This window comes from Zootoca vivipara, chromosome 17 (assembly GCF_963506605.1).
Source record: "Zootoca vivipara chromosome 17, rZooViv1.1, whole genome shotgun sequence".
Lineage (NCBI taxonomy): Eukaryota > Metazoa > Chordata > Lepidosauria > Squamata > Lacertidae > Zootoca > Zootoca vivipara.
Genome location: NC_083292.1, coordinates 1,848,541 through 1,860,422, shown reverse-complemented (window position 1 = coordinate 1,860,422; position 11,882 = coordinate 1,848,541). Strand labels below are relative to the sequence as shown.

The following is an 11,882-nucleotide window of genomic DNA, read 5'->3' as shown; positions in this document are numbered from 1 at the left end:
TGCACATTTTATATACATACAGTCATAGATCCGGTTTTATATACGTACATACATATAGATAGATTTACGCTAACCCCTTTGGCAGCTGCTGCTGCTGCTGTCAATGCACCTCTTTCCATACCCCGCCCTTATTTGCATTGAAAAACAGACCTAGTTCCGTGCATGCACTCTTTCCTCCTTCTCCTCCATCATCAGCCCTGGCGGAAGCTTACCCGGGAAAATGGGAGGTGAGCTGTCCTTGAAAAGCTGCTTGCAGGAGGCGGAGCCCCACAGTCACTCTCCAAGCGAGAAAGCAGCAGAATTTCAAACAGGTGCGTTGCAGCAGCAGCAGTTGCCTGAGCTAAGCCCAACCTCGCCATGTCTGGGGAGCTGGAGATCATGGAATCGCAGGTGATGTGGGAGCCGGACTCCAAGCGCAACACCAATATGGACCAGTTCCGGGCAGCGGTAGCTGCTGCTTACGGGATTCCCCTGGGTGAGTCTTTGCTGCTGCTGCTGCTGCTGCGAAGTAACAGCAAGAAGAAGAATGGTGATGGCAATGATGGTGCCTTTGCGCTTCGGTGCAAGCTGCTCGTCAGGGAATGTTCTCCGCGCGCTTTCCCTCTTGGCGCCTGCCTTTCGCACCAGCAAATCCCCCAAGGGGCTTTTGCACCAGGCAGGCGGGGAGGAGTGCGGCGTTTGTGTTGCAGAGCCTGGGAGGATGCGAGGCTTGGATCTTCGGGGCTGCCGCCGGAGGGATAAGAGGAAGCGTCCAGCAGATTAATCGGGGAGGGTGGCTCGGGCATCTTTCCTTCTCGAAGCGCCGAGGGAATGCGTTGGGCGTTGGGTCTTACCAGCGGCCAGTTTGTCACTGTGGTTAAATGGAGCCTCCGCGTTCGGAAGAAGTCTATCTCTCTGGGTAGCTGGGGCGTTCACAGGGGGAACGGACAGACCGCTGCCTTTATGCCTTGTTTAGGGGTTTTCCGTGAGCTGCTGTGGAGAGCAGAGCCTTCAACCTGGTGCACTTGGACTGTAACTCCCATCAGTGCTGGCTGGGGCTGATGGGAGGTGCAGTCCAAAAACATCTGGAGCCCATCTCAGGGCTGGCCTGGGTGGACCAATGCACTTGTGTTCAGTGACGTTTCTGCCTTTGGTCTTGACAATTTCACTTTAATGGTGCATCTCCGTTCCTAGCTCAGACCCATGCCCCTTTTAAAGAAACTGTTGTGAAGTATTAAAAATATTAAAAAATAGGGTTTATAATGCTCTGAGCATGTGCAGAGTATTTTTCCATTTCTGCTGAGCAACCGTCCCCTTGCACTTCAATGCCTCATGTAGGCCTGAGGCCCAGCAACAATCCTGTCATTGCTGAAAACCCATCCCAAGCCCTTGACTTGCAGCGGGTCTCCTGTATTGTTGTTCAGTCATGAATGTGAACCCTGTACCTGTCTGCATTTGTTGGCTTCAATAAAGAGTGTGGTGCAGGGAAGCTGGGCACTTGGAAATATTTATTTATTCAGGTATTCAGTCTCCCTCTCCAATTTTCTCAAGAGATTTGTTTTATTTTTTTAAAAAATAAGATTCACAGCGATAAATATAGACGTGACAACTGTGTTACTAGGTAACTCAAAAGAGAGTTTCCTTGGGCAAACAGTTCTGTTCTGTTTTGGATGGGCAACTTAACTCTAGTCACCAATGGCCTTGCCTGTACTGAAGGGACTCGTAATACATGGGCCAATATTTTCAGTATCTGATAACAGTGATATTTAATTTTAATTTTATTTATTGAATTTGTATTTCACCCGAAGATCTCCGGGTTGTTCACGGCATATAAAATGCAGAATAAAACCACAAAGTACATAATAAAAACAAGAACAAAAGAAGACAACAAACATCCCCCTTATATAGACCTAAGCTATGGTTTAGCAGGACCATGTGAGCTTGTAGCCTCCCACCTTGGCTCTTCCCATGACTTTTTGCTGCCCTGTTGAGCTAAGCCAAGGTTTGACTCAATGTGCTGTCCTGATGGGAGCTGCTGGCTAAACTACCGGTATCATCTCACTCAACCTCGGCTGCAGCTTTGGGTCGCTCTGTGAGAAAAGCAACCAACAAATATAAAAATGTGATATTAAAGTAGGGGTGGGGTGGGTGCAGTATTGAAGATCATAGTGCACTTGCCAAAGATTCAACAATGATTCTGTAATAATGGAGGGAAGGTCTAAGTCTCTTAAGCTTCAATGGGCGCACCTTTGCTCCATTAACTTTCATGGGAAAAGGTGGCTGATCTTGTCATGGCAGGGCAACACCCACACCCACCCATAGTATTGGACTGGGATCTGGGAGACTTGGGTTCAAATCCCCACTCACTGGGTGATTTGGGCCAGTTCTGCCTCATGGCCTAACCTACCTCACAGGGTTGTTGTGAGGATAAAATGGAAAGGGGGAGAGGTGTTTACATCACCTTGAGACCTTTGAAGGAAAGGTGGGCTATACATAAAATAAATATTTAACATGGGTTTTTTTTTAATTGGGCTGTCATCTCCTGTACGTTACTCTCTTTTTTCCTTGCCCCACAGAAATAAATCGACTATGCAGTCCCAAAGCAGGGGATTAATGGCATCTGTTTACCCTAATAAAGCCTTACCTGTGAAGCTTAGAATGAGGTGGAAGAGTAGAGCGTGCTGAATTTTTCAACTTTCAAATTCCCAAAATGAGCGGTGCTAAAACATTCTAGCATGACTTGGGAATTCAAACTATATTTTGGTTAAATTGATATGATTTAGTTTTGCTTGGTAAATTATTTAAATGTGTGTAAAATTGCATCAAAATAATTAAAAAGGATTGCCAAGTACTCACATATGTATTATATATTAATATTTTTATTTATATATTATAAACATTTTATATTACCTGACACTTTCAGAAGGTAAAATTAAAGTTTTTGGGTTTTCCGAGAGCAGTTTATATCATTTTTAATCAGACATAGATATACCAAGCTAAATGTTGTCCACAAACATAATAGCAGATTTGAATTCCTCACATCCAAAAACATATTTTTAGGATTCCCTAGCTGAAGAAATTTGCAAGAATTAAGTTTCTCCCCCTAAAATGACACACCCTTGTGGAAGAGTTCTAAGGTGAGAGTATTATGGGTTGTTTCACTTTGGGCTGCAGGATTCATTTCTGAAGCTAAAACCAAAATTCTGCATTACAAGTAGAAAATCAAGACATCAGGGAGTGGGTTGAGGTATGCTTCTGGGGTGGTTTAGTTCATTTAGTTCAGTATTGTCTCTACGCTAAACAAACCTTTGGTTCCCATCCTGCACTCAGCTCTCACCTGTGGCTCCTAGAAGGTGTCAGCATTCAACAGTGGCCACACCCTGGGAAATGGCTTCGGCTGGCTGGCTAATCCAGGTGTGGGTAGCTGATAGGTCTCAAACCCTCTGAGAGTTAGGGACTTCCCCTGCATAAGACGACAAGCTCTGGAGGATTGAGCGGACGAGACCAAGAGTGGGTCCAATGGTCAAGAAGGCGGTTTCTGCACATGCTGTAGAGGGAAATGTGGGGCAGGTGGGGCTTGTCAACCTGGGAAGCTTAGCCCATCTAGGAGAATGAAAGCTCTGATCCCATACCTCTGCTGTCTTGCGGGATATCTTTGGGAGTAGTATAGACTAGTGAGTAAACCCTGCACAATTCTGAAGTGGCGTCCCTAAGGCAGTTGGTTGGCATCTTGTACGCCTCCTTCCAGCAGCTCCTGCAGCCAAGTTGGTGTCACATGTATTGCTCTGCTTTCCTTTGGACCACATCAGCCAGGCCAAGGCTTGTCATCTAGGCAGCCCAGGACCTCCATGCGCACTGCCCAGGTTTGACTTCATCTCTGGAGGAGCAGCTTCATTGTCTCTCCAGACGGACGGCTGCCAACTCACAGTGACTACACTGACTGGCAGGGCTCTCCAGGGTTTCAGACAGAGGATATTGCTAGCCCTACCTCAAGATGCTGGGGATTGAATCTGAGGCCTTCTGCATGCAAAGCAGATGCTCTCCCACTGAGCTACAGCCCTTCCCTTCACAATCTAGTGGGAAGCTCTTCTGTGCAAGCCTTTTTAAAGTGAGTGGAATATGTCAAGAACTTGCTCTTCCTCCAATGGGCTTTGCAGTGGACTCTGCCCTGGACCAGATCTGTCCAAATGCCACATTATTATTATATTATATCATATCATATACTCCTTACTTGCCAAAGTGGCTTCTTAGAGGTTTGTTGGTTTTAAAACCAATTGCAGCATGAGAAAGATAAGCACGCATAATTAGAATACTCAATAAAGCAGTTCCACCAGAACATTAAAATAAACACCCACAATTAAAGTGTGCAATAGCACACTACCGTTAAAACAGTTAAAACAGCAATTTAAACAGGAAGTTTAGGTCAGGAGAATGCTTGTCTAAATTGGTGTGTCTTCAAGAGCCAATGCAACCCAAAACCTGCCGTCTGAGGTGGAGGGCTGTTGTTTCTCTCTCCTTCTCCATACACTCATCTCCATTAAACTGTGGCCTTACAACTAAGTTAAAACTGTAGTGTCATTTTCAGGCAGTGTGAGGACAGCCTGGTGGCCTCTGGGTGATGAGCTCATTTTGAGCTCCACTTCTCTAAACCCTGTTGCTTTTTCATCTCTGTAGCATCTTTCCTCTTCATTTCACTGAGTAAATTAGCATCTTCTGTTTGTGCTTCGTATTTAGCAGGTTGAATGTCCACAAATGTGGAGGTTTGCTCTTTGGCGGACCTGGGGCATATCTCCTGGACCATCAGAGCCGAAGATTAATTGTCCTGCCCCTGCCTGCCTGCAATCCACTTTCTCTAGCTTTTTGCTCCCTAGGAAAACAGCAAAAGGGTTGCTTGTTTGACCTCCACCTTTTATAATGGCTAAGGACACACGGTCCTGCTTGATTTCCATAAGATCCTCAGGTGTCTTGACGGGAGAAGGCAATATTAACCATTTCTCAGCAAGCAAATATGGGAGCTAATTACTTGCTGAAGAAGAGAAAAAGAAGCAGGTGGCTTTCCCAGTTCAGACAAGAATGGGATTGTGAAGTGGTGGAGTCTTGTGGTGGCCTGGCAGCTCCAGCTAGGGCTGGCTAAAAGCTCCTATCTGAAACTCCGGAGAGTTACTGTAGAGGCACCATGGACCTAGATCAGGCACCCCCAAACTTCGGCCCTCCACATGTTTTGGACTACAATTCCCATCTTCCCCAACCACTGGTCCTGTTAGCTAGGGATCATGGGAGTTGTAGGCCAAAACATCTGGAGGGCTGCAGTTTGGGGATGCCTGACCTAGATGAACCAGTGTTCTTATGCAGCATAAGGTAACTTCTTATGTAACTCCTTGCCCAAAGACAATTAGCACCTCGGACTGTGGCTTGGGCTAGGAGCTCTCAATGACTAATTGCCCAGTTATTGGGGGCTATCACAATGCGCTATATCGATTGGCCCTGAGTTGGGCAGGGAAAGGCTCTTCTCACTAGCCACATACATGTAAAACGGTATGTGCACTTGGGATTTGTGTAGGGTTTGTTCCTGAGCCTTTTCTTCACCCGAAGATATCCTGCAAGGCAGCAGAGGTTTGGGATCAGAGCTTTCTTTCTCCTAGGTGGTTGACAAGCCCCATCTGCCCCTCACTTCCTTCTACAGCATGTGCAGAAACCGCCTTCTTGACCATTGGACCCACTCTTGGTCTCGTCCGCTCAATCCTCCAGAGCCTGCCGTTTTATGCAGGGGAAGTCCCTAACTCACAGAGGGTTTGAGACCCACACCTGGATTAGCTGGCCAGTCGAAGCCATTTCACAGGGTGTGGCCACTGTTGCAAGCTTCTAGGAGCCACAGGTGAGAGCGGAGTGCAGGGTGGGAACCAGAGGTTTATTCAGTGTAGAGACAGTAATGAACTAAATGAACTAAACCAGAATGGGCAAACTACCCCAGAAGGAGCATGGCATGCCCCCCACCAGACAGTACTTCTCCTCCCCTAACACCTCACACGTCCCATTAAGATTCATTCATATTTATATCCTGCTTTTCTGTAGGATAAGAAGATAGGGCACACACACATTATTTTTGTGTCTTATCAAAATGAAACAGAATATAATTGGAAACAGCCCAATAACAACAAAATGGCAAAATCTGAAACAATTAACCTTAGGCAGCCAAATCTTAGGCTGCAGATCATTTGCATATTGTGTTATAGATTGAAATAAAGATGTCTATATTTACCTTACAGCCAACTACAATGAATTGTACCATTGGTCGGTGAATCACTATGCAGATTTCTGGGCAGAATTTTGGAAGTTTAGTGGGATTGTCTTCTCCCGTCTTTATGATGAGGTAAGCCATTAGGGATCTGATCCTCTTACTTTATTTATTATTATTTGGAAAGATTTACAAGCCACTCAGTCAAAAGGCTCTTGGAAGCAGTGCACATAATAAAATTGTAGCTAAAGTACAGCTAAAATACACCAAACATATATATATATTTACAATAATAGTAATGATTAAAGCACAGTTTTTAATTTCAAAGATTTTGTACTGCATCCAGCATTCTGCTAGGGCAAGTGTGAGTCTGAATGTTGCACGACAGAGAGATCCAGTGCAACAGTTGCACAACAGTAGAAACACATTGTGTGACAAAGTTAACCACAACCTGCTTGTACAACAGTGTTCCGCAAGTGCAAAACATTTCACCAGCGGAACAAGTATTTTGCTAAGTGATGTACCCCCCTTTTGTCCCCCGCTTTCCACTGGGGAAACCTGCAGTTTAGTGCTGAATTGGAGCAAAGGGCAATAGGGTTTTCTACGGAGTATTCTGATTTAGTGCTAAAGAGTAGGTGGGGCAAAGGCTTGGAGCTATGCCTGCAAAGTAAGGCACAAGAGGGAAACTGCTGGTGGGAGTTGCAGTTCAGCAGCACCTGTGGGGCCAAAGTTTTCCCCCACCTGCCCCTCAGGTTACAGAGACCAGCAGCGACAGGACAGCAGAGAACAAGTTTTTTGTGCAGTAAGTTTTACTTATATAAAACCTTTCAGAACAACCACCCTCCAGGTGCTTTGCATCAAAATATACATTTCAATAATATATCATAGGCTTAAAAACAGTACAGTAGTTAAAAAAACTGTGTCTTTTATCAGTTTTTGATTAATCGAATATGGATTTAACATATAAACCTCTTAATTTTTTTCTATTAGTAGCTGCTTGTTTGACCATATCACAGGTCTGGAAGAAGTCATCAGGCTTTTCTGTCAATATTTTGTTCAATAATGTAAAGTTTATTCTCATTTCTGAGAGATTGACTCATAAGTTACATGTATCTTGGGGTACAGCTAAACTTCTGGATTTTGCCTCCATTTGGCAACCATTTGTTACTTAGATGTCAGGCCAAACATAGGGGTGGCAAGTACTGATGAAATGTGGCTTTATTTGGTATTTATAATTTTTTTGGTGTTCTCTCTGTATCAGGTTGGTTTTTTGCTATAGCATCTAATTCATTGTGTAGTCTCTTGATAACGTTCTTTGTTTTACGAGGTAATGGATGTAAACCTTGGTTTTCTGTTTTGTACAATTTTCTTCTTCTTTATTCATATTTTATATTACGTTCATGATACAAGTTACAGGTAGGTAGCCGTGTTGGTCTGATGCAGTCAAAACAAAATAAAAAAATCCTTCCAGTAGCACCTTAGAGACCAACTAAGTTTTTCATAGGTATGAGCTTTCGTGTGCATGTATCTGAAGAAGTGTGCATGCACACGAAAGCTCATACCTATGACAAACTTAGTTGGTCTCTAAGGTGCTACTGGAAGGATTTTTTATTTTGTTCATGATACAGTTTTGAAAATTTAATATCTCTGAGCCAAGCTAAATAATCTATACTGTATAATCTAATTAAACAGTTCTAGAACACAGTTTAAAAGCAGCAGTAAAGTAACCACTAATACTAAAAAGTCAGTGTGACCTTTAATTTTAAAACAGCATCTGATCTGCTACAAGCAATTTGATGCAAGTGGATCTTCAAACCACATTTAATAACCACATTTCTCAGTGGGGAGGTTACATTAAGTAATAGGTTAGAATGTTGAATGTGAATGTGTAAAGACAAGGGATAAAACAAGCACCCTTAGATGTACTGCTGGTTAAGTGTTTAATGGTTATTGTATCTTGGGTTACAGACACTTCAGGTTACAGACGCTTCAGGTTACAGACTCAGCTAACCCAGAAATAGTACCTCTGGTTAAGAACTTTGCTTCAGGATGAGAACAGAAATCGCACGGCGGCAGCAGGAGGCCCCATTAGCTAAAGTGGTGTCTCAGGTTAAGAACAGTTTCAGGTTAAGAACTGACCTCCGGAACAAATTAAGTTCTTAACCCGAGGTACCACTGTATTTGAATTTAAAAACCAATAAAATGTTTAACAAAAGAAAGAAACAGGACATATGGGGTGAGACCTCTATCCTTTTGGGGACAAGGTTTGAGTTCCCCAAATGAGGGAGGACATGTACCGGTAGGTGAGAAAGTCCTGTCTGTGGAACTGGTTTTGCAGGTGAGCCAGTGAGCAATTTGAGTTAAAACGATGCCCTGTAGCAGGTGATGCAAGATATTTTTGCCTGACCAAGAATGGAGTCAAGTTCATCCTTCTGTCTCAAGCACCAGCGCACTCCTGGCTTGCGCTGGCAGCAAGATTAGGTGGTGCATTGCATGTGGAGAGATGCCAGTTGTCAATCCGGTCCACCACGTCAAAGTGAAACACAAGTTTCTCTTTTCTGGGCTTATGCAGGAGAAAGAAACCTGAAGTGAAGGCCTTTCAGTTGGAGGCTGGGGCCCCCTCTGCACTATACATTTAAAGCACAGATGTATAACCTCAAAGAATCCTGGGAGCTGTAGTTTAAGGGTATTGAGTGATGTTAGGAGGTCCCTATTCCCTTCCCAGAGCTACTGTTCCCAGAGTGGTGGTTTAACAGTCAACCCCTCTTCCAGTGCCGAAACTAGGCTTTCTGTCACCTGGGGCAAAGACCCAGTTTGCTTTACACCCCCATGTGTGTTTGTGTACACACACCCACACCCACACCCACTCCTCAACATGTTTGTTCATAAAGGGCATAAAAAGTAGTTTGAAATAGGCTGGAGAAGAGATGAATTCTAAGAAGTATGATGAATTCTAAGAAGTATGATTGTATGATCTAATAATATCTAATAATAATAATAATGATAATAATAGAAACTGTGATTATGATCAGGCACATGCCAGAGAGTCCTATTGAACTCAGTGGGACTTACTTCTAAGTAAAAATGCTTAAGATTGCAGTATAAGACTGCATAATCTTTACACAGTTACCTGGGACTTACTTCTGAGTAGTGAAGGCATGCAGTTTAAGGGTCTAAGGCAGGCATGGCCAAACTTGGCCCTCCAGATGTTTGGGCCTACAACTCCCATCATCCCTAGCTAACAGGACCAGTGGTCAGGGATGATGGGAATTGTAGTCCCAAAACATCTAGAGGGCCAAGTTTGGCCATGCCTGCAAGTCTAAGGAATAAAATGAATAAATACTTCACAAGTTTTCTTTAAAAATGCTAGCTGCTGAGACATTGCAATTAAAGAATTTGAAGTGGATTGGCTACATTTTTCTTCCAAATTACAAGAAGAGATAAATACAAAGTGCTTTGTATATCAGCATCACATTTCTTTCATTACAGGTATTTTATTTTCAGTATAAAGAGGACTCAGTTTTTGTAGCTGATTGTATGCAGCAGTGCCCTCTTTATGTATACACATGGTGTAAACATGTATGTTGTCCTCTAGATCCAGACACAGACACAGACACAGACACACACACACACACACACACACACAGAGAGAGAGAGAGAGAGAGAGAGAGAGAGAGAGAGAGAGAGAGAGAGAGAGAGAGAGAGAACACAGAAGCAAGCAATGCTCCAAAATGCTTTTGTTCCCCAAAAGGGCAGGAGGTGGTGTTCTGATCTCTTCACCACTTTTAATTGATCTCTGAGATGTTGAGGGAAGCAAAAGAAGAAGAAAGAAAGCAACAAAACTTTCCCTTTTCAACTTTGCTTGGAGAGCAACCTTCTCCAGGATTTCTCTTTCATACACAGTTCCAGGAGGAAAGAGAAAGGTTTTTCTGCTTCCCCTTGCAAATGAGCATCCCTCAGCAGCCACAAGGAGGGGAATAGTCAGAGGAACCCCCCCCCCCCCAAGCTGGGAGCCTCACTGATGCCCCTCTAGAGGCTTCACCCAGGGCTGAGAACCTAGCTAGCCCCCCCCCTTAACTATGGCCTTGCCCTCTTCTCATGGAACTCTGGAAACTGTAGCTCCCTCAGGGGAATAGGATGGGGGTCTTCTGACAGCACTCAGCACCCTGAACAAACTACAAGATTTTTGCTTGGTCGGTGGTGGGAAGCTGTGACTGTTTAACATGGCACAATACTGCTTTTAACTGTATAGTGAATATGGGGACCAAGCTGTGGCTGTTAGTGCCCAGTTCACAGCCCTGAAGGTGGAAACTGAAGGTGGAGTCAGGGCAGAAGTGGGGCTTTTGTAATGGTTGCTTGCTATTCCCCCACAGCAGGGCAAGCAACCATTTCCATGGTTGGGGCCAAATGACTGTATGCGAGATAAAAAAGAGAGGCAACTTTGGGATGAGACGTTTTAAGGGGATGAGGCAACACTAGACCAACCTTCTTCCAACCTGTCAACCTCCAGATGCTGTCAGAGTGAAACTCCCACCATCTCTTGTGGAATTTTATCACTCTGTTCAATTTTGGAAAGGCTTTGTGTGTTTTTAAATAGAAGCAGTATTCTTTTAATAATCTGTTTTAAAATGGTAGTTTTTGTTAAAGCTGGCTTGGGACCTTGTGTGAAGGGCAGGTAAGAAAACTTACTAACTAGACAAATAAAGCTTTGCTGGCTGGGGCTGACAGGAGCCCCCCAATGTCAGGAAGGCCACAGACGGAGAGAGGCTGTGTAGCAGTGAAGATGCCCAAAGCAGTGTGGGCCTTAAGGCACTGTGGTCTCACGTGGGATTCTGGTAATGGGGAAACAAGCCAGCCTGGATTTTGGAATGTGGGAATTTTTCTCCACTCCAGTAGTAGATGTGACCGTGAAGCTCTTCTTTCCTAAGGGTGCCCGACATTTTTTCCACCAGGTGATTGACCCTTCCAAGGGCATTGCAGATGTTCCGGAGTGGTTTAAAGGCAGCAGGTTGAACTATGCAGAAAACCTCTTAAAGCACAAAGAAAATGATAAAATTGCGCTCTATGCTGCACGTAAGTAGTCATTGTGAATCTTTGCTCTTGTGACGCCTGTGATTCACTCTCTTTCTCTCTCTCTCTCTCAATTTTCTCCCCGTCTTTTTATTGCGCTTTATTTATAATAACACACACATTCATACAATTAAAGAACAGTAAACATTAGCAACAGGCAGCCAGCAGTCAACTTGCAGCAGTCAACCTTGTGCTTCTACCAATATTTCTCTTCATTGCAAAACACTTCTTTCTATAATTTTTGCCTCTGGAAGACTCCTCTTAGTCTTACCCCGCCAATTCCCAGTAAGAAAAATCCGGGATCAGCAGCGGAGCGGTACCGGAAGTCGCTTCTGTCGCGTAGAAGCGACTTCTGGTGCCGCTCTGCCCGATTTCTGGTGCCCAGACATGGGCAGAGCGGCACCCGAAATCAGTTCTGCGCATGTCCAGACATGCGCAGAAGGAGCCTCCCTGGCAGGTAGGAAATCCGGGGGATTTACGGGATTTTTCTCTATTTGGGATAACAGCGGGAAACGGGTTTAAATACGGGGGTTTCCCGCAAAAAAACGGGAGACTTGGCAGCTATGCTCTTAGTTGAATTTGTACTCCCTTTTCTCTC

The 11,882-nt window shown here is 44.4% G+C and overlaps 1 protein-coding gene across 1 annotated transcript in view; it reads left to right on the top strand.

Annotated features, from left to right (window-relative positions):
- Positions 1 to 284: 284 nt before the first annotated feature.
- Positions 285 to 11,882, top strand: part of AACS (acetoacetyl-CoA synthetase) — a 54,050-nt gene continuing 42,452 nt past the window's right edge. Inside the window, exons 1-3 of the mRNA XM_035098023.2 lie at positions 285 to 475; positions 6,246 to 6,349; positions 11,167 to 11,287. Coding sequence (XP_034953914.1) covers positions 358 to 475; positions 6,246 to 6,349; positions 11,167 to 11,287 — 343 coding nt within the window. The 5' untranslated portion in view covers positions 285 to 357. The remainder of the gene's footprint in view (positions 476 to 6,245; positions 6,350 to 11,166; positions 11,288 to 11,882) is intronic.